This window comes from Grampus griseus (assembly GCF_964374135.1).
Source record: "Grampus griseus genome assembly, chromosome: 17".
Lineage (NCBI taxonomy): Eukaryota > Metazoa > Chordata > Mammalia > Artiodactyla > Delphinidae > Grampus > Grampus griseus.
The window spans coordinates 8107699-8133387 of record NC_139011.1 but is presented as its reverse complement, the minus strand read 5'-3'; the positions used below and the strand labels follow the sequence as shown (position 1 = coordinate 8133387).

Here is a 25689-nt window from a genome sequence, read left to right as displayed (position 1 = left end):
TTTGCAGCCTTGGGTTACCAGCCAGCACCCAATAGATGTTTGTGAACAGACACATTAATTCACCATTTCTGTGATTTCTGACCACCAGCTTTGCCATAATCAGGCACAACTCAAGTTTGCAGGAAACTTAGGGATTTCTGAGAGAACAAATGTAACCCTCCATCATTTTCCCTGTACCTTGAGAAGAGTGGTCTTCGTTGGGTCCAGTTTCGAGTTGCACTCCACCTAGACAAGAAGAGGGAGAAGAAATTTGCAAATTGTCTACCTGGAGCCAAAGTCATAAATTTTCCCCCTCTCCCTGCCACCCTGCCACCATCACCAGGAGCTCCAGTATTCCTACGGTCATGGAAGAAAGAATGTGGGCTTTGGGATTCAACAGATGTGGCTTTAAGTTCCAGCCCTACCATCACTAGCTATGTGACCTTGGACAAGTTACTTAACTTCTTTGAGCCTCAGTTTCCTCATCAATAAAATGGGGATAATATCTTTTTCAAAGGGCTGTTGTGAAGGTGAGCTAAAATGTAGAAGGTGCTCCAGAAACGGCTACTAAACGAATGGGCTTGTTTCACCAGCTGCTGCCAGGAATCCTTCAGATTCAACAACCCCAGTCCCAACAACCATTCTTCAGATGAAATCATACCCACCAGGATGGTTTCTTTCTTCAGTTTGGCAATGACCCTCTTAAAAGTGCATCTAGAAGTGGGCAGAATACCCGCCCGTAACGTGTGATGTTCAACATGCCTATGGTAGAATTATCACCTCCCCTAATGTAAAGAATATATCTTTATTGATGCATCTTATGATTATGTCCAGTGGACCAGATAGCAAGTAATTCATGGTTCATTTGGATTCCCCAGGTCTCTACTAAATGAACATTTGCTGACCCTGCTCTAGCCTACTGCACAAGGCATGTCACTACTCGAGGACTCCGCCCACTAGCCCCCAAGTCTCCCATGTCTTCGGCTATGGGGGCGTTGGAAAGATGGAGTCCTGTTTTGCCTCCACCACATCACAGGTGGGAATTAAGGGGTGAAATAAGCCAGAAAACCTTTCCTAAGCCCCGCCCCCCGGATGCCTGTCTGCCCCACCAGATGGATCAGGCTCCAACCAGGTCTGAAAGCTCCACCTGATTCCCAAACACGCAGACAGTCTCCTGGCCAGGAAGCCAAGCGGAAACACGCCCGTATAAACAAGCCAATGGGAGGCAGATCGGCAGGTGAGGGGGCCTGGGAGAGGAGACAGAGGCCCCACTGCCAAGCAACTAGGGCTGGCAGTCACCAGGGAAGGAGGCTGGTGGCTGGACCCTCTGACCAAAGGCCAATATGGCAACTAGAAGATGTCACTTGCCCTGATGGGAGCAGAGGAGGGGAAGAGGGTGGGCAGGGAGACTTCATACCGAGGTAACTAAAATTGGACCGTTGAGTTAAGCACAGAAACCAGTGGTTGATTTCTACATACCACAGCGTCCACAGCAGGAGAACTGTCCCCAACCACCAACAAAGCAGGACACCTGGGGGCAGGGAGACAAGGGGGAGTTAACACAAGGTTCACTGAGAGATTCTCATGCTCCCAGTCCTGCCAGGCTGGGGCCAGAATTCTAAAAAAAAAAAAAAAAATTGACTTTGTTTTCCCCAGTACCTTTGGCTCTTTTTACTACCTTCATTCTCTATCCTCTGCTTTATTCTTAGGAAAAAACGGGTTAGTAGTCATTTACACCTTAGTATGAATTTCAGCCAGAGAATTTCTATGCCCTGATGTTTTATTTTCAAGCACCCTCTCCACAAGGAAGGATGAGTAGGACTTTGCCAGCAATCAAAGACAGAGATGAAAACGACATGCCTGACAGAGAAAATGGCATGTGCGAAGTTCAGGTGTCAAATAATACGGTTCACTTAAGGAACTATAAAAAGACATAGTTGTTACTATTGGAATCCAGGTGGCTGCACCCACAACTGTCTTTGCCTTCTAGCTCTATAGCGCACTTCAGGGTGGGTCCTATGTCTTATTCCTCTCCAGGCTCTGTGAAGCGAAGCCTCACACAGCATTGGGCATAGCGTAGGTGCTTCATAAATTCTGTCCAGCTGTGGTTATTAGCATTCCTTGTTGGAGGTCCAAGCCTCCCCCCACAGCTCTCAGGGACACCCTACAAACCAAATTCCTGCACAAGGGGAAGACGAGTGAGGCTGGGCTGTGCCCAAGCCCTGGGCAGAATCCACGCAGTTCTCGCTGACTGGGCTGTCCTAGCACAAGGGGGGCAGTCCTGCCAAACTCAGAACTAAGGCGCTGCTGGCAACGGTAAGCACAGCTAAAGAGACGGTGCAGGAGAGAAGGGCAACTCACTGCAGGGTGACCGTGTGGGTTCCGGGCATCGGCCGCTCAATCTCCAGGTCCCGCCGGCTACAGACAAACAACAAACATACCTGTACGTCAGCAGACCCTCCCCTGGAGGAAGCCCCTCCCACCGAGCCAATCCCAGGAACTCCTGCACTGGCCGCTCTGGCAAACACCCACCTACATCCCAAGCTGTGTCAGGTCCCACCCCAGCCTCTCTGGGTCCATAGAAGTGGCTTCAGAGACAGCGGGACTCATGGACCCCACCTCATTGTCCCCCAGGTGCTTTTTTCCTTTTATGTACAAATCGCACCCTCCTCTACAGAGGGTCCCTGCTTCCCGTCCCCCCTCGTAGGAGCCTCTACCTCCCAAATGGTGTCCAGGTTCTTCTCTTAGCCTCACTCTCACTCTCGCTCCCAACTCTGAGTCCTCTACATAGTAACCAAACCAACTCTTTAGAACTCAGACCTGATCCTTTCACTCCCTCGTTTTAAACCCTCCCATGGTCTCCCACTGTACCCAGTGCGGCTCCATTACTCTCCCCTGCAGACGGACACCAGCCTCTCCCTGCCTGGCAGCTCCCACCATGAGAGCCCGGAGCCAGCCCGGCTGCATTCAAGTCACGCTCCTCTGCTTCCTAGCTGTGTGACCTTGGGCAGGATGCCGAACCTCTCTGTGCCTTCACTTCCTCAGCAGGAAATGATGGTGAGAGCACCCTCATCATAGGGTTTTTCAGAGGCACCAGTTCGTCCCTGCAGCATGTGGGGCAGCGAGGGGTTGTTGCTCATCTCCTCTGGGTGCCCACTACCCAGCTGAAAGCCTGCCCTCTCCAGTCCTCACTTAGCGCTTGCTGAATAAATGAGCACTCAGCCTCCGTGTCTTTGGTTACACGCTGGGGCCATTACCAGTCACCCCTGCACTGAGAGGCTGGGTGGAGGGTAAGAGGAAAGGGACACGAATGCCCTTCATGAAGCCAAGTTATTAGCATGTGAGAGACACAGAGCCCAGGAGGCTTATTCCTGCCCCCTCTGTGGGAGCCGCAGGCTGAGTTCCCTGGAGATTCCAGAACCCCTGGCTGCTCCCAGGGGCCCCGAGCTGTCCCCTCCCCTAGCTGAGCCCCAGACCAGCACTCAGGTATCCTTAAGAGGGCTGCGCCCTCGCCAAAGACCATGCTTGTGTGTCCTTATCCTTGGAGTGACTCCTTCGCCTCCCAGCAGCCTCCCTGGATTCTTCCCGTCCTCCCCCAGGGCTTTGCTGCCTCCCTCTCAGCTCTCCCCACATCCGGCCCTTCCTTAGGGTCAGCGTTGGCACAGGCGTGGACGCAAACCCTTTGCGATGTGACTGTTCCCACTCGTGCGTGCGCCCCTGGTGGTCTGGAGTAGAAGTTCAGTTTGCTCCTTGCAAAGCACTCAAAACTCCAGGAGGCACCTGACTTCCCAGGGGCCCTTACTGGGCACTCTTGTTCTGTTCATCTATTTGCTCAGGGGCTGCATCTTATATTAATTTTATAATCCCTCCTCTCTTGCCCCATGTTCGTTCCGGAACTACAAAAGGAGCCTGACAAATCGTGTGGCCCAGCGGCATCCTGGTACCTGTTGTAGACATTGATGAACAGGTGCAGGTTGCCGGGGTTCATGTCGTTCACGATGTGCTGGCGGCAGGTGTGGACCACCTCCACGTTATTCTGCATTTCCTCCTGCATTGACAGAGGGGAGAATGTCGTTCGTGGGAACTGCGACCACGGGCCGGTCACTACCCTCACCATTCTTCGGGTTATCCAGCTACGTCGTGAAGGCAGTAATGCCTATGCCACGAGCCTGCTGTGGAGCCTGAGGGAACCTTCAGGAAAGCGGGAGCCACACCCAGATGCAGACTGATGTCTGGATATCAGCTGGGAGCGGAGGGAACGCAAAGCTGGGGGGCTAGCACGCCCTGCTGGGCTCAGACTTCAGGAGTTTTGATCTGGAGTCGGTCCTCTTGGCTCCGTCACTGCCCCTTAATTGGGCGAGTGCTTCACCTCTCTGAGCCTCAGCTCCCTTTTAAAAAAAAGAGTGGGGATGACATTACCCGCCTTCATCAAACTGTAGGATTTATCAGAGGTTGGCCACTCTGGAAAGCCCACTGTCAAGAGTAAGCATGGAGGCGACTGTTAGCAATTACTATTATTTTCTTTTTAATGGGGAGAGGTGAAAAGAAGCTTTTCATGTTTGCAAAACAAAACCAACTCATGCAACAGGAAGTTACCGGAATGAAGGGCAATGTTGATTTCCAGGAGGGCCAACCAGACCTTTGCAGAAGGCTGGCCTCAGCCTTCCCTCTCCCTGGTTCCTTTTTGAATGTGAGTTGGGACAAACAAACAAGTTATGAGCTTGCTCTGTTTCTCATTTGTGCAACAGCGGATGCTACAGTTTTCATGAAAGGGCCTGATGTGATTGACAACAACCAGATCAGGAGCGAGAGGGAGAAAAGGGGGCCCAGTGTCTCCCTGAGCTGTGTCAAGACAGTCCACGGTCACTGAAGCAACAAAGAGACCAGCTTTTCCCCAAAAAACATCAGGAAAAAAATAGTCCGAGGAATTGTGCTGGGGTTACAGATTGAAACACAGCTGCGGCAACTCGGGGGTACCAACATATACCCCAGGTAATTTGGGGTACAGTCAGGCAAAGTTCTTACTCTATACTTGACACCCCTCTTCCAGGAAAACACAGATGCTGGCTCTGATCTTTCCCATATTGCTGTCAGATTCAGATTATACACTCAGGGTGGAGAAAATGTATTGCAAACTGTGAAAGGAAGCATGAGAAAGGAAAGGGGACTCTAGTAGGCTACAAGGTGGCCCCAAGGACATGTTTCACATAAATTCCTGGACTCTGCGAACGTTATTTGGAAAAACGGTCTTTGCAGACGTAATTTAAGTTAAGGATCCAGAGATGAGGTCATCCTGCCTTATGCCGGTAGGTTCTAAATCCAGTGACAAGTGTCCTTGTAAGACAGAAGGAGATTTGAAACAGACACAGAGAAAGCGCGCAAAGATGGAGGCAGAGACTGGAGTGAGACACCACAAGCCGAGGAAGGCTGAGGCTACCAGAAGCCGGAAGAAGCAAGGAAGGTTCCTCCCCTAGGACCACGGGAGGAGTGCGGCCCGGCCAGCACTCGGTTTCAGATTTCTGCCCCCAGAACTGAGAGAGGATATATTTCGGTTGTTTTAAGCCACCCAGTTTGTGGTCCTTTGTTACAACAGCCACAGGAAACTAATACAAGGACCAAACACAGTGCACACTTCAGCAGCCCAGCAAAACCTCTGCTTCCCTGGGTGTCATATGGTCACACGCCAGACGGTCACTCTTCAGCTAAGGAGCAAACAGTGGTGTGTAGGCCACACACAGTGAACAGACAAGTCACCTCAAGTTGGGCAACTTGAAGGCCACGTCAGACCCCCTGCATCAGAGCAGTACATCCTCCAGCCCAGCAGGAGGTACAAAGCCAGAGTCAGGGGCCACGCTGGCCGGGTGGCAGGGCAGAACCACACACCACTCGCGTGCTGCCAGGGGCTTGGTTCAGCCCATGCTCAGTGGGGATAAGTGCACCACAACCCGCCTGAGAGCCAGGCACCAGCAGAGGCACAGATGGTTACCGGAACCCACACTGGAGCGAGACTCGTAGGTTCCAATCCCAGCCCCTCTCGCTGGCTGTGAGACCTCACACAGCTCACTCAACCTCTCTGGTCTCAGCTTCCCCATGTACAACTGGGGAAAAAAACAGATCCATAACTAGGAATAAAAGGTCCTCCTCATACGGGTCATAGAGTCCTTAGGACCAAGGCCGACGCACAGCAAATTCCATGGATGTGTTTGCTGTAGGCTTTGTTATAGCCCAGAACTGGAAAGAACCCAAATGTCCATCAACAGGTGAACGGAGAAGCAGCCTCTGGTACACCCATACCATAGAACACCACTCAGCACTAAAAAGGGACGCACTCTTGATTCGCCCAATGACATGGATGGATCGCAAAATACTTTAACGCTGAGTGAAAGAAGTCAGATTTAAAAATAAAAGAGCACGTACTGATACTGTTTACATAGAAATCTAGGAAATTCAGATGAATCTACAGTGACCCAAAGCAGATCAGAGGTTACCCGAGGAGGAGAGAAGGATTACCAAGCGCCACAGGGCAAGTTCTGGGGGTTACGGTATTTCGTTAGTCATCTGTGATGGCTTCAGTGATGGTTTTAAGAATGTCAAAATTTGTCAAATTTGTCAAATTTCAATATGTGCAGTGTACTGTACTTCAACAAAGCTGTTAAAAAAAGACTTCCGTTAAAGGGAGAGCAAGAGAGAAGGAATGGCGTGACGATTGTGAATGAGTAACGATGGGCTATTTCAGGAGGGTCAGACGGAGTGGCCCCTCGCTGTGCCTGGGCCGTCTCTGCGCTCTACATGCCTGGCAGTACACGACTGAACAACACAACGACAGGCCACGCTGCTCACCTTCCCGAAGAGGTGAGACATCACCATGTCTGGAAGGGCTTGGGTCCATCCGGAGATCTGGGAGGACAGAAACAGGGATTAGAAAGCCGGCGTTCTAGTAGCCGGACAAGGTCAGGCCAATCCCACTGCCCTGGGGGCAGAGCAGCAGTGTGGGCTCCCTGGCACTCAGGTCTGAGGACGCCCCTTTGATGGGAAGGCGCTTACCTGTCTCCAGTTACTTACTTACTGAATCTGGGGCCCTGGAAGGCAGGGTCATCGATTCCTTACTCTCAGAGCCCGGGGCACAGGAGATGCGGAGAAAATGCATCTGAACAAAGACCCCACGTACTCCCAGCTTTTGTCAGGCCTCAGTTCACCAAGTCCTCGGTAAAGGACTTCTAAACACACGCTGAGCTCCCAGTCTACATGCCAGCATCTGCTTACCTCAAACTATATCACCCTCTAGATTTTCCCTCTTAAGCCAGTTTCCTCTCTCTGAATATACTGACCTTCTCTTCTCTACCTGCTCCTACTGACAATGCTAAGGTATACAGGAGGAGCTCCATAAATGCTAGGCATACAGCAGGAGCTCCATAAATGCTAGGTACACAGTGAGAGCTCTGTAAATGCTAGGCATACAGCAGAAGCCCCATAAATGTGTGTTGGCCAACTTCAGTGTCAGGCAGGAACCCATAGGCGAGAGAAGCTCTAGACCTGGGGGACCTAGGCTGACCCATCTGCCACCTCCTAGCTGTGTGGCCCTGGAAGGGTAGTGGAGCCACTGGACCTCAGACCTCTCATCTGTAACCAGGATGCCAGGAGCTTCAGAGTTACAAGGCCAAGGTGAGGGTTACACATGGCAACTACACATGTCACAGGATAAGACCCCAGTGCCTGACACACACTAGATCCCCAAGAGAGGTCTTCCTCTTCCAGGGCTGGGGCTGGAAAGGAAGGATACGGTGCAAATACTAAAAACCCCCAAACAGCCCTCGGGCTCCACTTTAGCCAGTGGTCAACGTCCCAGCCCCCACGTTTGGCTCAGAACAGCTACCAAGAAGCCAAACTGGCCAACTGCAGTGCCATTGCCTTTGCTGGAAAAAAAAAAACAACCAGGGAGTGTGTTCCGCTTCTGAATATCACGCCGGTGGGAGGAAAGGGCTCCCTCATCCTGGCGGAATGTTCCAGGAAGGAATGAAATATCACAGTGGCCAGGATGGGGTGGGAAGCAGGGGGAGGGAGACCCCTTCAAACCCCCTGTCCCCAAGAGCCGTCCCAAACTTGGCAAAAACACACTTTCAAAATGAGAAGTCAGGATCACCCCGGCTTGAAAGTCTGTCCTGTTAGAGTTGGAATGGTTTCCCCCTCTCCTTGGCAAATACTGGGGCCTTTATGAAAAAAAACAATCATCTTTTTAAAAGATAAACAAGGAACCCAGCCAGAGCACAGCTTCCTGAGACAGCTCGGGCCCTTTCCCCAGCCAGGGATGTGTCCTGCTAGCTCTGCATTCCCAGACCTGCAGTGCTTGGGTCTCGGCGGGCATCTGACACCTGCTGATGGAGAGACGGGGCCGGCGGTGAGCCCAGCTCAGAGGTGATTCCAAGCACCACAGAGTCCAAGGGATCTTGTTTGGCCCCAGTTCTCCCCCTGCCTGGCTCTGTGCGACCCTAGACAGCTTCCTAACCCCTGCGACCCTCAGTCTCCTCCTCTGTAAAATGGTTTTAACGATCCCCACTCCTGGAGTGATTGAGGATTGAATGAGGTCATGAAGGTATAGCCAAGGAGAGTAGAAAGAGAACTCGATAAACATTCAACACTTGTTAGCTAATTATTATTATCGTAAAGTTAAGTGGCATAGAATCAGTACCAGATACGTTATTTCTTTTTCATTAATAATATGTAGGTGACTGGAGTGACAGGCATCTGTCTTGTTCATCTTTTTATTCTCAGCATCTTGATCTAAGCCCAACATATGCTAAGTCCCCAGGCTGTCCTTATCAAAGCTGGCTCGGGACCCATGTCCCACTGGTATTGCTGGCTTGGACAGCAGTGTCCTATCGAAATCTGAACGGCACATGGCTGAGGTCATGTTCACTACTCAGAGCCAAGCGGAGGAAAGCTGCCTTCTTTGCTGGGGGTGGTGAAGGGGTGGGGCTAGGAGAGGTCTCTTGCATTTTGTGCTCCAGGCAGAGTCAGGCACACCTGCCCCTCTGCAGACTGGGACACCCCTTGCCCGACCCAGGCCCCCAGCCTCACCTTGGAGGCGGCCCAGTCCATCCAGCCTTCCGCACAAGGGTTCACGTTAATGAGGACGAGGCCCTCCACCATCTCGGGGTTGTTCAGCTGCAATTGGAGACACGAAGTGAGAGAGACAACCTAGCCATCTGAGAGACTGTGAACTTTAAAGTCAAACCAAAGACTGAGAAAAGTACCAGAAGAGGACCCGTGTAGACCCCCAGAGCAGGCTGCTGCTCTCGACACTGCCCCCCTTCCAAAACTGAGGTTCCAGCTTAGTAGACACTAAATGGGGTTCCTGAGAGAAGGGAAAGAGGAAACCATAGGAGAAGTAGGAGCACATGTGCTTGGCAGACCTACGTGGGACAAGTCACTTCACGCTGCTGCCCCTCAGCTTCCCTAGCTGTGAAATGGGTACAACATACCATGGCCCTCATAAATCAGACAAGCTAATCAGCTCTTCAGTAATCAGTAAGAATTCTATTACTTCTCAGAGATATGGAGACAGAGACCTAAGATACAGCTGAGACCTTATTTTATCTGCTCAGAGCCTAGACAGCCAGACCATTCTGTGTTCGTGCCAGCATGCCTAACCTCTAGCAAAGTCCAGCAAATAATAGCCCATCAGATTACATACGGTTGAAAACATGAGTATCACTGCATTTTGAAACAACTGTTTGGTAAGGCTGCAAAGGAGCAGCACCTGACCGGGACCCCTAGCAATGTAAGTGACATCTGTCATGTGAGCACATACACCTCTGATTAGCTTAGACTTAGTCAGGGTCCAAGAGTCCCCTGACTACAAAACCTGTGCAGCTGTCACAGAAGTAGCCCAGTAGAGTACTCAGTGACATGAGGACCCGGCCACAATCACCGCGAACCGAGCGAAGATGATGATAAAAGCACACGTCTCGTGCGGCATTTCAGCGAAGGGAAAGAGCTGCTGGTGTGTACGGGAGTGCACACCCACACGCCCCATGTGCATATGTAACTCTGGACCACACACCCCGAAGTGCACTGTGGCTCTCCTCTGGGAAATGGAATTATGGCTCATTTCTTTTTCCCTTTGGGGAGTTTTTTTTTGGTGCTTTTCTAATTTTCTTCCTTAATCTTGAATTAATTTTCTTTAAAACATATATATATATTGTGCATATAGAGAGAGAGAGAGAGTTGTTGTTTTTTTTTTAATGAAAGAACTCACAGCAAATCGAGTGAGGATGTAGGCACCCGCTCCGGTTCCCATGCCAATGATGCTTTTCAGTCTGGAAGGAGAAATAAAAGTTCATGTCCCAGAAGGAGTGAGCGATGGGAAGCGCCCTTTGAAAACCTTCCCCGCCCCTTGCCCTGAGGAACCTCATCTCCCCAAGGGTGTGTTGTGGGCATCGTTGAGGGTGGCTGGCAGGCTAGACAAAGTGGGACCGCACTGCCATACGTGCCCTGCAGGACCTGCAATGCATCATGCTTTATGTCTGGACAGAAGACCATGACCTTGGAAAGACTCATGCCTTTCCCTCACTCCTCGCCCGACCGCGGCCGGGCTCTGACAGCCCCGCTGTCATTTCCGGGAAGGCCTATTTACCAAACTGCTTCTTCCCACTCTCCAGCTTTATTTTGGATTCTAAAACTTGGAATGAAAATGAATTGGGCAAGAACATGGAGGTGTTCTCATCGTACAAAAGGCTCCACTAAGAGGTTTCCTTGAGCCCTGAAGAAATAAAGGCCTGGAGGGAGACGTTAAGGGTTCAGGCAACCCTATTCCAGAATGTTCCATGGGAAAGAGAAAGCAATAAAAGAAGAGAGGCTAGGAAAGGATGGGTGGAGTGGCTGTCATCGGGTGATGGATTTTGACTCAAGGAGAAAAGCCCAACTTGCAAGAGGCAGATGGGAGTAAAGAGACTGCATGAAAAACAGTGTCTGCAGAGTATAACAAGCTGATTTCTTCCCTGATCTTTAAGCATTAACCTAGATTTCAGTGCTGGGGCCAGATCAAGACCCCAGGAGAGGCAGAAGCTAGAGATCACCCTTCTCTGCAGGCTGGTGGGGGAGTGGATCCCTCACTCTTACCCAAACTGGTGAAGGACTCCAGGCAGCATTTCCGCCAGCTGGTCCATGGAGGGGTACACGTACCTTGGGAGAGGCCATGCAGAGGCAGTTAACAAAAGCCGGGACCTCAGCGGAAATGAACAGTGCAAACGAAAACACACTTGATAGGCGGAGACCGTGCAACAAACCGCCCCGTGCACCCAGACTCCCCAGTCTAGTCCCCGCCCGTGGCCCCCATTCCGAGCACCCCACCGCGTACACAGCCTGCTCCTCTGAGCAAGGATGCTCTCCAGGCCAATTCCCCCACCTTTTACTTTGTAAAGTGACCCTTTACAAACCACTTCCTATGTTCCAGGTCCCACAACAAGCGTTTGATGAGCATTGTAAGCTCATTTAATCTTTACAACTAGTCTGTGAGGTTGCTATGATTTCCCTCATATAAAGATTGTGAATATCATTAAGGCTAAGAGATAAGTGACTTGGCTTCGCAGACAAGCAGGGATTTGGAGCTCTCAGGATTTCAAGGCCCATGTACTCACTTACCTTCCCAAAGGAGGCCTCCTGGCAGCCCTCCCGTGAAGCCCTCCTGACCTTGGGGAAGCCCCTCCCTCTCATCTCCTCTCCCCAAGAGATGCTTGAGAAGAAGCCTGGGAGACAAGGCAGAGAAGGCAAGCCACCCTGATTGGCTGGACACAGTGGCTTCGGGAAACGGATACCCAGGGCGATTTTAAGGCACAGGGATGCCTCGACTCGCACATCTTCCGGGACCCCTCCTCCTGTTAACAGAGGGCTGGGGGAGCTCCTCTCTGTTCAAAACTGGCCCATGACAGCAGGTAGGGAGGAGGGTGCCAGTGGGGAGGACTCACACTGGGTGACCAGGGAGCCTGCAGGCTGCCTGGGTCTGTACATTAAGGCGAGGGCTTCCCCTTGGCAGGAAGCAAGTTTCCCATCATCCCCTCCTTAGCAGGGCCTGGAAAGGGTCTCCTGTTCCCACTGTGCCCACCTTTCCAATGGGGCCAGCAGAGGCCGCCTCCCAGGCTGGATCCTTCTCGGCCAGCAGGTGCTCCTTCCAGATTACCTACCATTTCTAGACTGGCTCTCCTCTTAGCCTTCGCACATGCTGTGCCCTCTGCCTCCCCAGAAGCAAGTGTATGCTCACCTCCCTCGAATTTCCAGAAGGAAGCCCTAGAGCCTTTGCCCGGCCAGGTGCCTACAACCCTAGCCAGAGTTCCCACACATTTTCTTTCCCATCTTCCTGGAAGGAACTTGAAGATTTGTCTTTTTCACCAAGGTCTTGGCTGTCATCAGGGAGTCTGGCCCGTTTTATGGAAAGCGAGTCCACACGGCACGCTGTGTTAGGAGCCAGCTCCTCCGAATGTCCCGTGATCCTGGAGGCAGGTCCCTGGGGGAGCCGTCAAGATGCCCCACAAGACCCACTCGGTCTAGGTGCTGGGGGGAGGGGGGTTGACGCCCACTAGAAGGCATTCCACAACGCCGACTTCGGGGCTCAGGCAGGCAGGAGGGAGTCCCTTCAACAGAGGAGCTGTTGGGCCTTTCTCATGCCAGGCTCCTGGCGAGGCAACGGGAACCCACGTGAGCAGAGCAGACACGGTCCCGTGCAGGAGCCGGGGGGCAAGTCAGCAGAAACAAATACGCGTAACTCATGACGGTGGCGACCACCGGGGAGGGGAAGGTGCTGAGAGCGGGAGGCTGAAGCAGCGAGATCTGTTCTGCCCAAGTGGAGGGCTTCTTGGAAGACGTGCCATTGAAGGGGACGTGGGCTGGGGAGAGCTTGAGGACTGAAGAGTGTAGGGAACGTTCTAGGCTGGGGGACCAGCATGTGCAAAAGGGAGAGAGCCAGGAAGGCCCCGGTTGGCGGGGCTACACATCGACGAAGCCGTTGTCTTTCTGAAATGGCCACGGCTCGGTTTGGAGCCAGCAGCCCCCAAACGGTGAGAGTTGGGGAGACACCTAACTCCACAGCTTCTTTCCTCACTGCTCTTGAGGGGTGGGTACACAGCCAGCAGGCAACAGGGTTCTACCCACGAGGCCCCATGTGTAGAAAGCTGACTCCAGAGCCGGGAGTGACCCGGCCAGGGGCCCCATCCCTGCTTTGCCGTCTCAGCCTCAGGATGGGGGCGTGCACCCTGGAGGGCCCAGGAGACCCCTGACCACGCCGGGCCCCGCTCAGACAGTGGGTCCCACCAGCCACACGCTGGAATCGCCTGGTAACTTAGGGGAACAAATAGCCTGCGCCTTGGCCTCCGGGTCAAGGGAATGAAAATTTCCGCGAGCAGGGCCCAGGTTTCAGAATAGTTTTAAAATCTCCCCGTGGGGAGCTGAGAGTCACTGGGTCACCCCAAGTCTTTCAAACATTTGTCCAAACAAAGATGGATATACTGACAGACGCTTAATCTGCTGCTGTATTAAGAAGCTTTGAACTCTTTTAACGTGTGTCTGGGCATCCCTTCCCTTCCTCTCTGATAAAGATTAATGATTAAGGATGATTCAGAACACTAACAAAAAAGATCTCTTTGTGCTACCGAGAAGGCCTCTTTGACAGACTTTAAACCCAAGAACCTGGTCCCACCTTGGTTGGATCACAGCACGGTGAGGGGCCTCCGAGAGGTCTGCCGCCCCCATGTGACCCTGACTGTCCAGTGCCCTCGGTAAGCTTGCCCCCAGCCTCACAACGAGAGCTGAAAGTCCACATCAGCCACGCACTGGGGAGGAGCAGGCAGTGTAGACACCCGGGACCAAGGCAGCCTGATGTTCCAAAGAGAGTTGGAGTCTTAGAGCCAGCAGACTGGGCTCAAACCCGACACCCGCCCCCGCAATGAAACCAGCTGCGCGAGCTTGAGCAAAGCAGTTAACCCCTCCATGCCTCAGTTTTTCCCTCTAGAGAATGGAGCTACCAGCACCAGCCATGTAAGGATTAAACACAAATGACATTTGTAAATAAAGATGATTAAGTCTGGCCCACAGGACGTACTTCATCAATATCATTTCCAATTATGGTCTCTATTTTTCTTCCCAACCTTCTAGATCTTTCTCCTAACTATTTCTTCTTGTCAAGACCCTCTTCCACTTTAGTCCTGTCCGGGCCATGTACCCCTAGTAAAAAGCCCGACTAGCTGGGCTGCTGTGGTGGGGTGGGGACAGGGTGTCTGGAGGGGTGAAGGTCGGGGAGCTATTGATTGATGGTTATGGGGGTTCCGTTTAGGCTAATTAAAAGGTCCTGGAGATAATGGTGGTGATGGCTACAACACAGTGTGAATGTATTTAATGTCAGTGAACCATACACTTACAAATGGTTAAAAACAGTAAAATTTAGCTTATATATATTGTATTACAATTAAAAAAGAAACCTTAAAAGCCTGACTAATGCCTCCTCCCACCATCTGTTCCCACCCTGCAGGGCTCTCCTTTCCCTGTCCTGGGGCCCGAGGCTCCCTCCTCTTACCCCGTGGGAAAGGATGCCGCACTGTCCTGCTGGCCGGGGGCGTCCACGTGGCAGACAGCAAAGTGCTGGGTGATCTCCTGCATGTCCTCGGAGTTGAAGAGGGGGTTATAGCAGGTTTTGTCTGGAGAACAGGCACGGGAGAGAGAAGAGGAAGAAGTTAGGAGAGAATAAAGTCTGTATTCATTCTGTTGGTTTCATGCCTCCACAGCAGGGGGAAGGAACTTTCAAGAAAGAATGGCTACATTTTCTTTCCCACTTTCCTCTGGTGATAAAAGGCAAGAATAAGTCATGAGGCAAGGGAGTGGGTGTGGAAGTGGAGACGGTCAGTAAACTCTCCTGCCTATGCTGGTGGATGACATAAACTTCCAGGCAGCGCTGGGAGGGGATCCCATTCCAGCTCCTGCTTCTTCCCCCAACAGTCGTGGCCGTGACAGTCCTCGTATGAGGTGGGGTTGCCCCACTGACACTCTCTTTCTCTCTAGGTGTCCTAAACCCTCACCTCAGGGATACTGGCCAGGGCACACAGGATGTTCAAACAAGGAGGACCACTCTTACGTGGGCTTGGACGAGCCTCCTAATCACTGAGGCAAAGACGGCCAGCTGCTCACCAAAACACTTCCCTTTTCTTCCAGGGCACACTTCTGGACTACATTTCCCAGCCTCCCTTGCAATCAGAGGCAGTCGTGTGATCAGATTCTAGCCAATAGCATGTGAGGCTCCCCATTTCCTCATAACACCTGCCACCCAGTCCTCTAGGTTTCTCTCCTCTTTCTTTCGTGACTGCCAGGTGTGGAGGAGCCAACAGGAGCCTCAGAGGCTCCAGGGGACGGTAGAGTCACAGCTAGAAAGAGCCTGGGTCCCTGAATCACCACATGGAAGGTGTCCCACAGAATGTCCACTGAGTTGTTACACTAGTGAGAACTAAACATATATCACGTTAAGCCACAGAGGCCTTGGGTCTGTTGTTACAGCGCTCACTGTACCCTAACAATGGAGGAGTAACACCGCCGAATGCAATTCCGTATCCTCATCAGAGTCGGTGGAATAAGGTGGTATATATCAAAGTACCCAGCATCGGATTTGGTACATGATGGTTACAAGGGGGCATATGGGGGGAAAAGAGAGAGAAAAGAGAAGTGAGAGTGAAGGAGAAAAATGGTTTTCAGTGACTGACATCCTTCGTAGCCTCGAGGTATTAATAAGCTGTTGGAAAAACAACGTCATTCAGTCCATCTGTTAATCAAAAATCGAGCAAGCATCCAGCTCGTAATACGCGCTGGACCAGGAAGGGCCACAAGCGCCTCTGAATCATCACAGAAGCGTTTCTGTTCTGTGTAACTGCAATACTAAGTAGATCTTGTTCCAGCCCCATTTGTGAAAAACCCACATTTGGGAACACTTCCTGGTCATCTTAAGAATTCGCGATCTAAACATCCATAGCAGCGGTATTCAGAAGAGTCGAGAGGTGGGAAATCCAAATGCCCATTAAACGAGGACAGACACACAGAACGCGGTGTATCCGTACAATGGAGCATCAGTCAGCAAAAGAGGATAAAGCACTGATACGTGGCACAATGCGGACGTACCTCGCAAACATGACGAAAGAAGCCAGTCACGAAAGACCACACGTTGTGTGATTCCATTCACAAAATATGCCCAGAATGGGCAGATCTTAGAGACAGAAAGTAGACTAGTGGTGGCCCGGGGCTGGGGGGTATGGGAGACTGGGGGGCGATAGATAAGAGGACAGAACTTCTTTTCAGAATAATAAAAATGTTCTAAAATGGATCGTGCTGAAGCTTGCACAATCCTGTGAAAACACTAAAAACCACCGTAGACCTTCATTAAAGGCAGTCACTGTCACACAGACTGATGGTGGAGGCCTCCTGAGTCCCCAGCATCTCCCAGCGCCCAGGCAGTGCATTCCGGGCTTGTCCAGTCTGTGGCAAGAGTTCTCCCCAGAACAGCTCCAGAAGTCCCGGCAAAAGAGGATGAGGCAGACTCCCTGCCAGCCGCCATTCCTAGCTGTCCTCTCCTCCAACCCTGGCAGACACCCGCTCGCCCAGGACACGCGGCTCCTCAGAACTTACGGTTCATGCCAATGTCGTGGTAGGTGAGGATGACGGGTCGGTTCCCCTTGGGGGTCCCACACAGTGTGACGTGAATGGAGCCATGCAAAGTCTCGATGTCCTGCTCCTGGGGAGAGACAGACAGACGAGCCTGTCATGTGGGACCCGCAGTCACGGTGTGGCTGGAATTACAGCCTGCAGACACCCAGCGCGCGTCTCACTGCGGTTGGGGGAAAGCTCCTAGTTTGGTCGTGGGAGCACTGGGCTTCGGGTGGCAGCTCTCTCTGGCCAGAGAAGCCACTCTGAGAAGCAGAGACAAAAGGGGAAAGGGGGACCAAGGAAGCACCCCGCCATCCATTGAGGTCAATGGTTGCCAATCTGAAGAACTCGGCTCAAAAATAAGTACACCCCAATTCTCAGGTTCCGCCTTGAGAGCAGGAAAGCTCAGTATCTGAGCTTTGGACAAAACCCCTCTCCCTTCTCCATCCCAGCTGAGAGATGCTGGGGCTTCCAGGCATCCGCTCTGAAGACCCCTGAAGCATCTCCCAGGTGGCCGGCGTGCTTCTGCAAAATGGGAAGAACAATGGAACCTCAGGGGGAGGGTGAGTGCTCAGTGCCCAGGCCCATCCCCAGCACAGGGGTCCTCCTGGGCTACCTGCCTTATCCCCCCAACCAAAGCACAGAGGCCCCCGTCTCCCCAGCCCTCTCTCTTCCTCCGAGTGCCTGCTCACTCCTGCCTATACAAACGCTGGAAAAATCCGCAAACGGTGGGGCAATGGTCCAGCCCCCAGGGGGGACCACAGATCATCTGCTGGGCGGAGCCCTGGCCCTGAAGCCACCGTGGGAACAATGGTTCACTGTGGGGACCGCATTCTCTATTGTCTCCTCAGCTGACCCACAAGGCGCCCTCTAAAAATAGGCCAGGCTGGGCAATGTCCCCACCAGCCTGGGGCATCAGGGTTCAAATCCAGGCTCTGCCTTCCCCAAGCCCTCTGAGCCCCCGGAGCCCCATCTGTAAGACGGGAGGGAGCTGACCACCCCGGGTTCCTCAGCAGAGGAGATAAGCCTGGTGAGGGATACAGCCGCCGGCGAGATGGGGCTGCTCGGGACACGGGGGCAGGGGGTTAATGATGCGTCTGAGCCCCACCTTGGGGGCAAGTGTGGGACGTCCGGCCCTGGCTGGCACCCAGGATGTGTCCTGTTTACTATGACATCCTCGGGCCCTGGCACAGCTCAGGATCTGCTGGATAAAGACCTGACACTCGCATGATCATGGTAAACAGAGCTTCTCTAGGGAGTCCATAAATCTATTTTGGGTTCAGGCTCCACTCTGTCCCCTAATTGGCTGTGAGGGTGTCGGCAAGCTCTCTCCCCACAGAATTCCCAGGACTGGTGTGAAGTCTCCCAGGGTTGGCACAAGCCCCCCGGAGCACTAACGCTTCACCCCCACGAGGCACCACAGAAGTGCTGGGACCGTGGCCCGCGGCCTCACACCACTGCAGACTTCAGCCTGGGCCTCAGAAGAGGCATCAGCTGTGGTTATCCTTATCTGGAAGGATAAAGAACCCAGTCTCAGAAGCTAGAAGTGGCCTGGTGTAGGTGTACAGGTGTGGCAAGGTCGCCGAGATACAGGGATAATATTCGCTAAGTGCCCACCAAGAGTCAGGTGAGCTGAGTGAACCCATTTTCCAGATGAAGAATTCGAGATGACCCAGCTCCCGGCCAAGAGCACACAGCTTGTAGTGTGAACCAGGATTACAACCCACGTCTGCTGGGCCCTCATGTGGGTGTTGGCCCCCATCAGCCGTCCTCTGAGTTCTGTGTCCACCTGCCCACACGGGGAAGAGGAGGGAAGGCAAGTGTGACCTTCCCCATGCCTGAGACCCACTCCTTAAGTCACCCGCGCACACGCACAAGGCCTCAGCTGGCCCTGGGCCTCTCTCTCCACTGGCCCAAACCAAGAAGGCTGGGTCTGAGACTGGATGGAGGAATTAAAGCTCTCACAGACACATCCCTTTGTCCTCTGCAGTCCCAAAGGAACATTCTGCCCTTCTGTCTCCGTGGGGATGAATCACCCAGTGTCCTGGAGGGAGGAACCCACCCGTGTCCCCCGCGTTCTCCCAAAGAGAGGGCACCCAGGGACCCAGAACTGCATGGTCCACTCCCTGTGCTGATAGGGGAAAGCCTGTCTCAGGGCTCCTCAGGGGTCCCCCGTCTGGCTAGAACAGTGGCTGGAAACACTCACAGAACCCGTCCACCACCCAGACCGCCATCCTCAGCTCTTCCAAGTTCAGAGCCAGATCTCAGGAGTCCGGGCTCACAGGGGTCTGATCCAGCCAGGGGCATGCAAGAAAGAGAAGGCCAGGCGGCCTGGGTTTTCCTCTCACCTCCTCTGGAAGAGTCTAGAAAGCCACTCTCTCAGGGTGCAGAGGGGAGGGCAGTGTGACGGCAATTATCATTGTATCCGGCCCTGCTCTGAGGATTTCACATCCACTCTCCCGTTGAACCCACACAACAACCCCACTGGGTAACACCTGTCCGCACTTCAGATGAGGAAACTGAGGGGAATTTGCTCAAGGTCACACAGCTGGAGCAGTGCGGCAGGATCTGAACCCGAGGCCGTCCAAGTCCAAAGCCTGTGCTCTTTGCTGTCTCCGTTTTAACACTCTGTGCCAGGTGCCCCGTGAAGAAAGAAAACTTTTAACATGCAACGTGCACAGTGACTCTCTAAAGAGGGACGCAGGAAGTCAGGTCCCCATTGACGTGCTATAGATTGTTTTTTATCTCCCCAGCATCTCCAAAACCCAGTAATCCACGGGGCAGGTGCTGGGATACGCTGGTACATAGAACAGAGAAATAACACCTGCTCCTCCCACACTCCCCAAATACACATCTGCCCCCAAACTGCAGGCACGTACAGTAGGCGTGTCTGACTTGGAACAGCCTCGGCACAAACGTCACTTCCTCGGGGTGGCCCCTCCTGCCACCCACTGTACACAGGACACATGGCTCTTGTCCTCTTCCTTGTAGCATTTACCACAATGGAACGTATCTGGTTCTTAGCCATCTCCCCAGCCTGACTGCAGATTCCCAGGGAGAAAGGCTTGCTCTGCCCTGGAGAAGGTGCTTAGAGATTTACACAGTCTACGCCACCTGTAAGCTGGTAAGCTGTGAAACGGCACCGACGCCTACTGTCTACACTGCCTGTAAGCTGGCAGGTGGTGAAAACAGAACCTACCACCAAGTGGTCCTCAAAGATTTCAGCTCTTCGGCTGCCAATTCTGGCTTGAGAGCTTTGTGAGCTATGGCAGACTATGTCGCTGGGCCTCCCAGACATTCGTTGTCCTCTTATTTACAACAAAATTCCCAGCAATGTGCCTGATGAAATTCTCTCCTTCCACATCTCCCTTGTAGCCAAGGATGGTCAGAAGATTCAGTTCGGGCCAATGAGATGTCAGCAGAATTTGCTGCAGCTCTGAGGAGAATTCTTTTAAAGACTCAAACTTGGCCTTTTAATTTTTCTTTTTCACCCTTCCACCTGCTTACTACCTGGAACATGGATGAGATGCCCAGGGATTCAGCAGCCATCTTATGAGCATGAGGACAAAAGCTACACGCCCAGGGTGGCAGAGCAGGAAGCTGAAAGGAGTCTGAGACTGGGTGATATTCACAGCCTGCTGTACCAGGCCTTCTGGGTCAGCGAAAATATCAACCATTTCCTTGTTTAGGGCACTGTTTGTTGGGTGATATTAATTCTAACGATACACCCACCATGGGACCTTGGCCAAGTTACCGGACTTCTCTGAGAATTCCTTCCCTCAGCTGTAAACTGAGGTCAGTAACAAAGCCTTCTGCTTGTGGAGATGCTCCCAAGACTTTTAGTAGGGACTGGAAAGTGTTTTGGAAATTGCAGCGTTTCCCTCCATGCTGACTGTTACAGATGCCGACCCCAGAGACGATTACTGTGAAGCCACAGGGACTAGTCCCCAGGGTTTAAGGCAGCTGGTTGGATGATCTAGGAGAGCTCTGAGACCAGCTGCTGCACCTCCCTCCATAATCCGCCTGCCCAGCAGGCCCCAGGGAGACGCTGAACGCTTTGGACTCTAAGAGGATGACACACTTACCCAGGCTCTAAGTCAGCTGGCGCGCTGGGCCGCCCCTCCCCTCGGTCTAGCAAGCCTTGGTCAAGCCACAGCCTGAGGGCAGAGGGCGCCCTTTGCAACAGCAGGCAAAGAAAGCTGATTTAGGCTCATCAGACGTAGCATTAAGGCAAGGCTTGCTGAGGCAAGCAAGGCAAAGCATGAGAACAGAGGCTCCAGAGAAAAGGCCAGGGGCTTGCCCCACCACCAGCTTTATGTGCAATAACCCCTCCCCCCATCTTCCTGGTCCATCTCCCGTGCCCGCAGTGGGGGAGGGGAGGCCTGGCTGAGCCACTGGTCTCGTCCTGACCATTCAGTAAGGAGCACATGGATTATGAAGACTGACAGGGGACGGTACGTGTGCGCACAATCGTATTTGCACAGAAGGGCAGCCATCCCCTTACCGGACAAACACCATAAAGCCAGGTCTGGCCCCGGTGCTCTCAGGACAGACATTTCACAGATGGCAAAAGTCAGCCTCCGGGGCTGAAGCCTAGCCCCCAAAGCTACACAGCTGCAGGTAACAGAGTTAAGATTCTGGACCGGCCCTCGGGCCTCTGAGTCCTGATACCCGGCCCACTGGGACACCTAGAAGAGAAGAAGATCTCAAAGGGGCCAAGCTCCCTCCGTTTCTCAGCTTTCTTTAACGCTGCCATCACATGGAGAAACAGAAGAGTTATAGTCAGGAAATGATCTGTCGCGGGGGAAAGGGTACCAGCCTGGGAATACAGCGGGAAGCTGGAACCCACGTGACGACGGCGGTTCTCCAAGCAAGAAAGAATCAGGAGGAAAGTCTCTCTTGGATTAGGGAAAAGCGGAAGAGTGGAAGCAGGGCCATCCCCGGAGCAGAGGGAGGCAAAGGACGCCTGTGTGCTGAGTCTGATGCTGTGTTTACATCACAATCGTGACACCCTGGGGACAGTGCTACTACCCCCATTTTTACAGGGTAGAAGACCAAGCCCCCAGGAAGTCAGGTGACTACCCAAGAACGCAGGGCTAGCAGCGGGAAAGCTGACCTGAACCCGCGTCTGTCCACTGTATCTATTTTGCAGCACCAGGAGATGTGTGTCTACACTAGGTCAGCCTGATGGCCTGGGCTGGACCGACCTGGGAAGCCCATCGGAGCCCCATCACGGGGACGCTGTCGGGCGAGGTGCTCTGTCCCCTCCACCAGGAGGGCATTCCCAGGAAGCCCACAGAGGAGGGCAGAAGAGGCAAAGCCTCCCTTGGCACTGACCCAGATGCGTGCCGCTGCCATCTGTCGCTCGGAGTTTGCTCTAAGTCCCAACGGCTTTCTCAGAAGAGAGGCTGGGGGCAGGCGGGGATGGGAAATGGTGGGTTGAGGACTTCCAAGCCTCCGAGGTCTTCCCACCTTCAGTCAGGGGGCAGGAGGACAAGAAGCAATCGTGTGCCAAGAAAGAAACGCGCAAAAGGTCACCATTTCCATTTTCCCTGTGAGCTGATCTGCTTCCAAGAGACGGGAAAAAAAAGTCAGCACCCACACAATGGGGATCAGACGTCCCCCCGGGCCCAGCTCCACCAGACTGGGAGCTCCAGAGCAGGAGCCAGACCCCAGGAGACCCTCCGGCCCACTGCCCCTCCTGCCCCGGCCCCCTCTGTCCCCTCCACCCAGAGGGCCTGTGGGTAACATCAGCTCATTGCCCAGAGATCCCTGGTGAGCACACAAACACAGATTCCCATGGAAACTGAATCAAATCAAACCATCCAAATAACTAAAGATCCAGGTGGAAGGAATTAGAAATAGCACAAGGAGAGGAGATTTGGGGCCAAAGGAAGTTACCCAGCCCCTGAGCGGGGAGTGACGAGCAGTGGACTCAACTCTGCTGTCCCCACGCCGCCCTCCCCCCCACCCCAGTTATATGGCCTTTGGCTCCGCAATGAGTCAAGCGTTGCCATCTATCTCATCACCGTGTGACGCTGGGCAAGTCCCTTAAACCCCCGTCTCTTCAGCGCGGTTGGCAACAAAACCTCTTTTAAAGGGTTGTTTTGAGAATTAAATGAGATGATGCAGGAAGAGAGGGCAGCACAGTTTCTGACAAACAGCTGACGCTCAAGATACACCAGCTCTTACGACTCCCACGGTTTAGTATGTATCTAACAGTCAGATGGACCAAACTTAGGACTATCTCAATAGTATCCTTTGACGAGTTTCTTAACATCTCCAAACTGGTCTCTCATCTGCTAAGGAGAGTATCATTTCCCACCTTGGCAGGGAAGCCCTGAGACAACGGGTGGGCACGCAAATACCCATTTGTTCCCTTCCCACCTCTTCCCTCCCCTCAGTGGCCTTCCACCAAGTGGCTCCCCACCTGGAGCAGAAGGGGTAGGGCTGGATAATAAAGCATCTGCCAGCTCTGATATTCTTGGATTCTAGAATTCTAGCCAAAGAAAATAAACCAGAACCCAAAATACTCTCACTTTCCCCACTCATCAGATTTGCAAACACAACTGCCTAGTCTGATGCCAGAACCTTCTCTGCAGAGTCAGATCAAACCACTTCCTTCCTGCAGCCCCAGCACCTCAGGCCAGCCGCCCACCCAGCTCTGTGCTCTGAGGGCTCCAGAGCCTCTCCAAGGGGGGACAAAGTAGGGTCTCTGGAGCTGCCCATCCTAAGGTGACGTCAGGCCAGAAGAGATAAGGCCGAGATGCCATCTGCTCTGGCAGCTAAGCTGTCTCCTAAGACAGCAGCTCTGGAGCTGCTTCTCACTGAGGACCTCTGGGCTAACAATGTGTATTTTGATTCATGCAAAAAAAAAAAAAAATTCTCGACCACTTTGGGAAAGGAAACGAGTCTGCCCGATTTAGTCAAAATGCTGAGGTACCAAATACTCCTCGAAAAATAACATTGGCTGCTTTTGGACACACACAGTGAGGCAGCTCAGCCTCCTTAAACTCAACCCCCAAAGCGCTGCCCGGACAGGGCCCTGATTCCATGAGCCGTAAGGACCAACTAAATGAACAGATGAAAGTGGGCTGCCGTTGAGGATGTCAGTTCTCGGGTCCTTACAGCAGCTCCCCCTCAAGGGCTTGAACATAAACCCACCATAGCACTGGTCAGATTGTCTACCTGGCCAGATCCTTTTTGACGGAAATTGCAAAGGTGACCTAGAATCTAGTACTGCAGTACACGTCGTGGTTGAGAGAGCTGATCTGGGGCAGAGTTGGGTTCGATGCGGCCCCTGCACAGTCGCTGGCCATGGGAAAGCCTCAGTTTCCTCATCTGTCAAGAAGGCATGAGGGTACAAAGTCCCAAAAGATTCAACAAAAGCCCCTGGGGAAAGCCTGGGCCCCCGCCTGGCTCCTCAGAGAAGCTGAAGCCCACAGCAGGCAGGAGACTGTCGTTTTGCAGGAGCTCCCGCGTGAATCCAAGGTTAGGGTGGGTGGGAGAGTCTCCGCGCTGGTACGCTCTGCAGCCACCGCTGACCAAGGTGCTGTCCGTCTCTGCTCCCGGCCCCGTGACCCAGAGAACGTCAGCCAGCACGGTCCACGGCATCCTCTGAAGGACATCCTTCAGCGACCCACGCCCACGATTTTAGAGACTGCTGGAAATCTGGGAAACCTTCACAGATATCATGAGTCAACAAGATCTAGTAGCCAAATCTAAATGAATATACTTTTATCCAAAGATCTTTTTGGAAACGACCTTGACAAAGTGTCACTCGGCACGCGGATGCAGCTCAAATATTGTGATTCATTTGTAAGATAACAGCTTCCAGGAAGAATACACTTCGCCCTTGGAGGACTCAGAATCCAAGCCAGAGGGACCTCTGCATGTGCCAATGCCTCTGCATGGGTGATTGGTCCCTAATCTTCTCCTGTCATATGACTTCACAAATCACTCAGGTCTCAGTCCAATGTCACCTCCTCCAAAAGCCTTTCCCGACCCCTTAACCGAAAACCTGCCCCATCTCATCAACCTGCACCATCGTCTTCCAAGCCCCTACAGTAGCTGGGGTTGTCATTTTGCTGAATCCTTCATGTGTGTTGCCTCCGCCTTCTAGGGAGTCAGGAGGCTGGGTGCAATCCTAGCCCTAGCCCTCTCCCACCCCGTGACCTCAGGCAAGCGACTGAACCTCTCTGCGCTCAGGCTCTCCATCTGTCAGATGAAGACAGTTCGTTGTGAGCAGTGGGAAAGCAAAACCGGGCAACACACGGGGAATGGTGCTGAGCTATTCGCTTAGAACTGAAGCCCCTGGAAAGAGGGCTCACTGCCTGTCAGGCTCACTCCAGTGTTCCCAGCACCTAAGACAATGCCAGACACAGAGCAGGCATTTGTTCTAGGAACAAAGGAATGCACAATTGGGAAAATGCATCCACCTCCCAGGATAGCTCTGGGACTCACTGGCTCAGCCCAGGCTGGGGCACGATGTTGATGAGCCGTCTCCTGCCTCCCCAGCCCCTCGCCGAGGCTAACCTCTGTGGTCTTCAGGTTGCCACTCTGCTGACGTTGAGGACGTGGCAGCCCGCCCACTCCAGCCTTAGCCACCTTCAAGTTCGCCTGCGCAGGGCCCAAACTCCTGTCCCCTGCTCTTGCAACTACCTGTGCCCGGAGAAGGGAGCGCATAACAGTGCTTGGCAAACCATCAAGAGTGACACAGAAGCGAGGAATTATCTTCACAGAGAAGAGATAAACTACGTTTTCCAGGTTTCTTGAATGACCAAAATTTTAGCAATCTACAATAACCATAGGACCCAACAATTCCACTTTGGGTACACACCCAAAAGGACTAAAAGCAGAGTCTTGGACAGGTGTTGCACACCCATGATCACAGCAGTGCTATTCATAGCAGCAGAAGGGTGAAAGCAACCCAAGTGTCCACTGGTAGATGAAAGGATAATTAAAATTCGGTCTAGACATATAGAGGAGTATTATTCAGCCTTCGAAAGGAAAGACATTCTGACACAGGCTACAGCCTGGATG

At 52.8% G+C, this 25689-nt stretch overlaps 1 protein-coding gene across 1 annotated transcript in view; it reads right to left on the bottom strand.

Moving 5' to 3' along the window:
* The window catches only part of NDRG1 (N-myc downstream regulated 1), a 54549-nt gene that overhangs the window by 8602 nt on the left and 20258 nt on the right, over positions 1 to 25689 (bottom strand). Inside the window, exons 4-13 of the mRNA XM_082674696.1 lie at positions 16630 to 16735; positions 14540 to 14660; positions 11098 to 11160; positions 10235 to 10295; positions 9055 to 9141; positions 6820 to 6876; positions 3924 to 4027; positions 2341 to 2397; positions 1459 to 1510; positions 178 to 225 (exon numbers count right to left, since the gene is read on the bottom strand). Of these exons, the coding sequence (XP_082530822.1) occupies positions 178 to 225; positions 1459 to 1510; positions 2341 to 2397; positions 3924 to 4027; positions 6820 to 6876; positions 9055 to 9141; positions 10235 to 10295; positions 11098 to 11160; positions 14540 to 14660; positions 16630 to 16735 (756 nt within the window). The remainder of the gene's footprint in view (positions 1 to 177; positions 226 to 1458; positions 1511 to 2340; positions 2398 to 3923; positions 4028 to 6819; positions 6877 to 9054; positions 9142 to 10234; positions 10296 to 11097; positions 11161 to 14539; positions 14661 to 16629; positions 16736 to 25689) is intronic.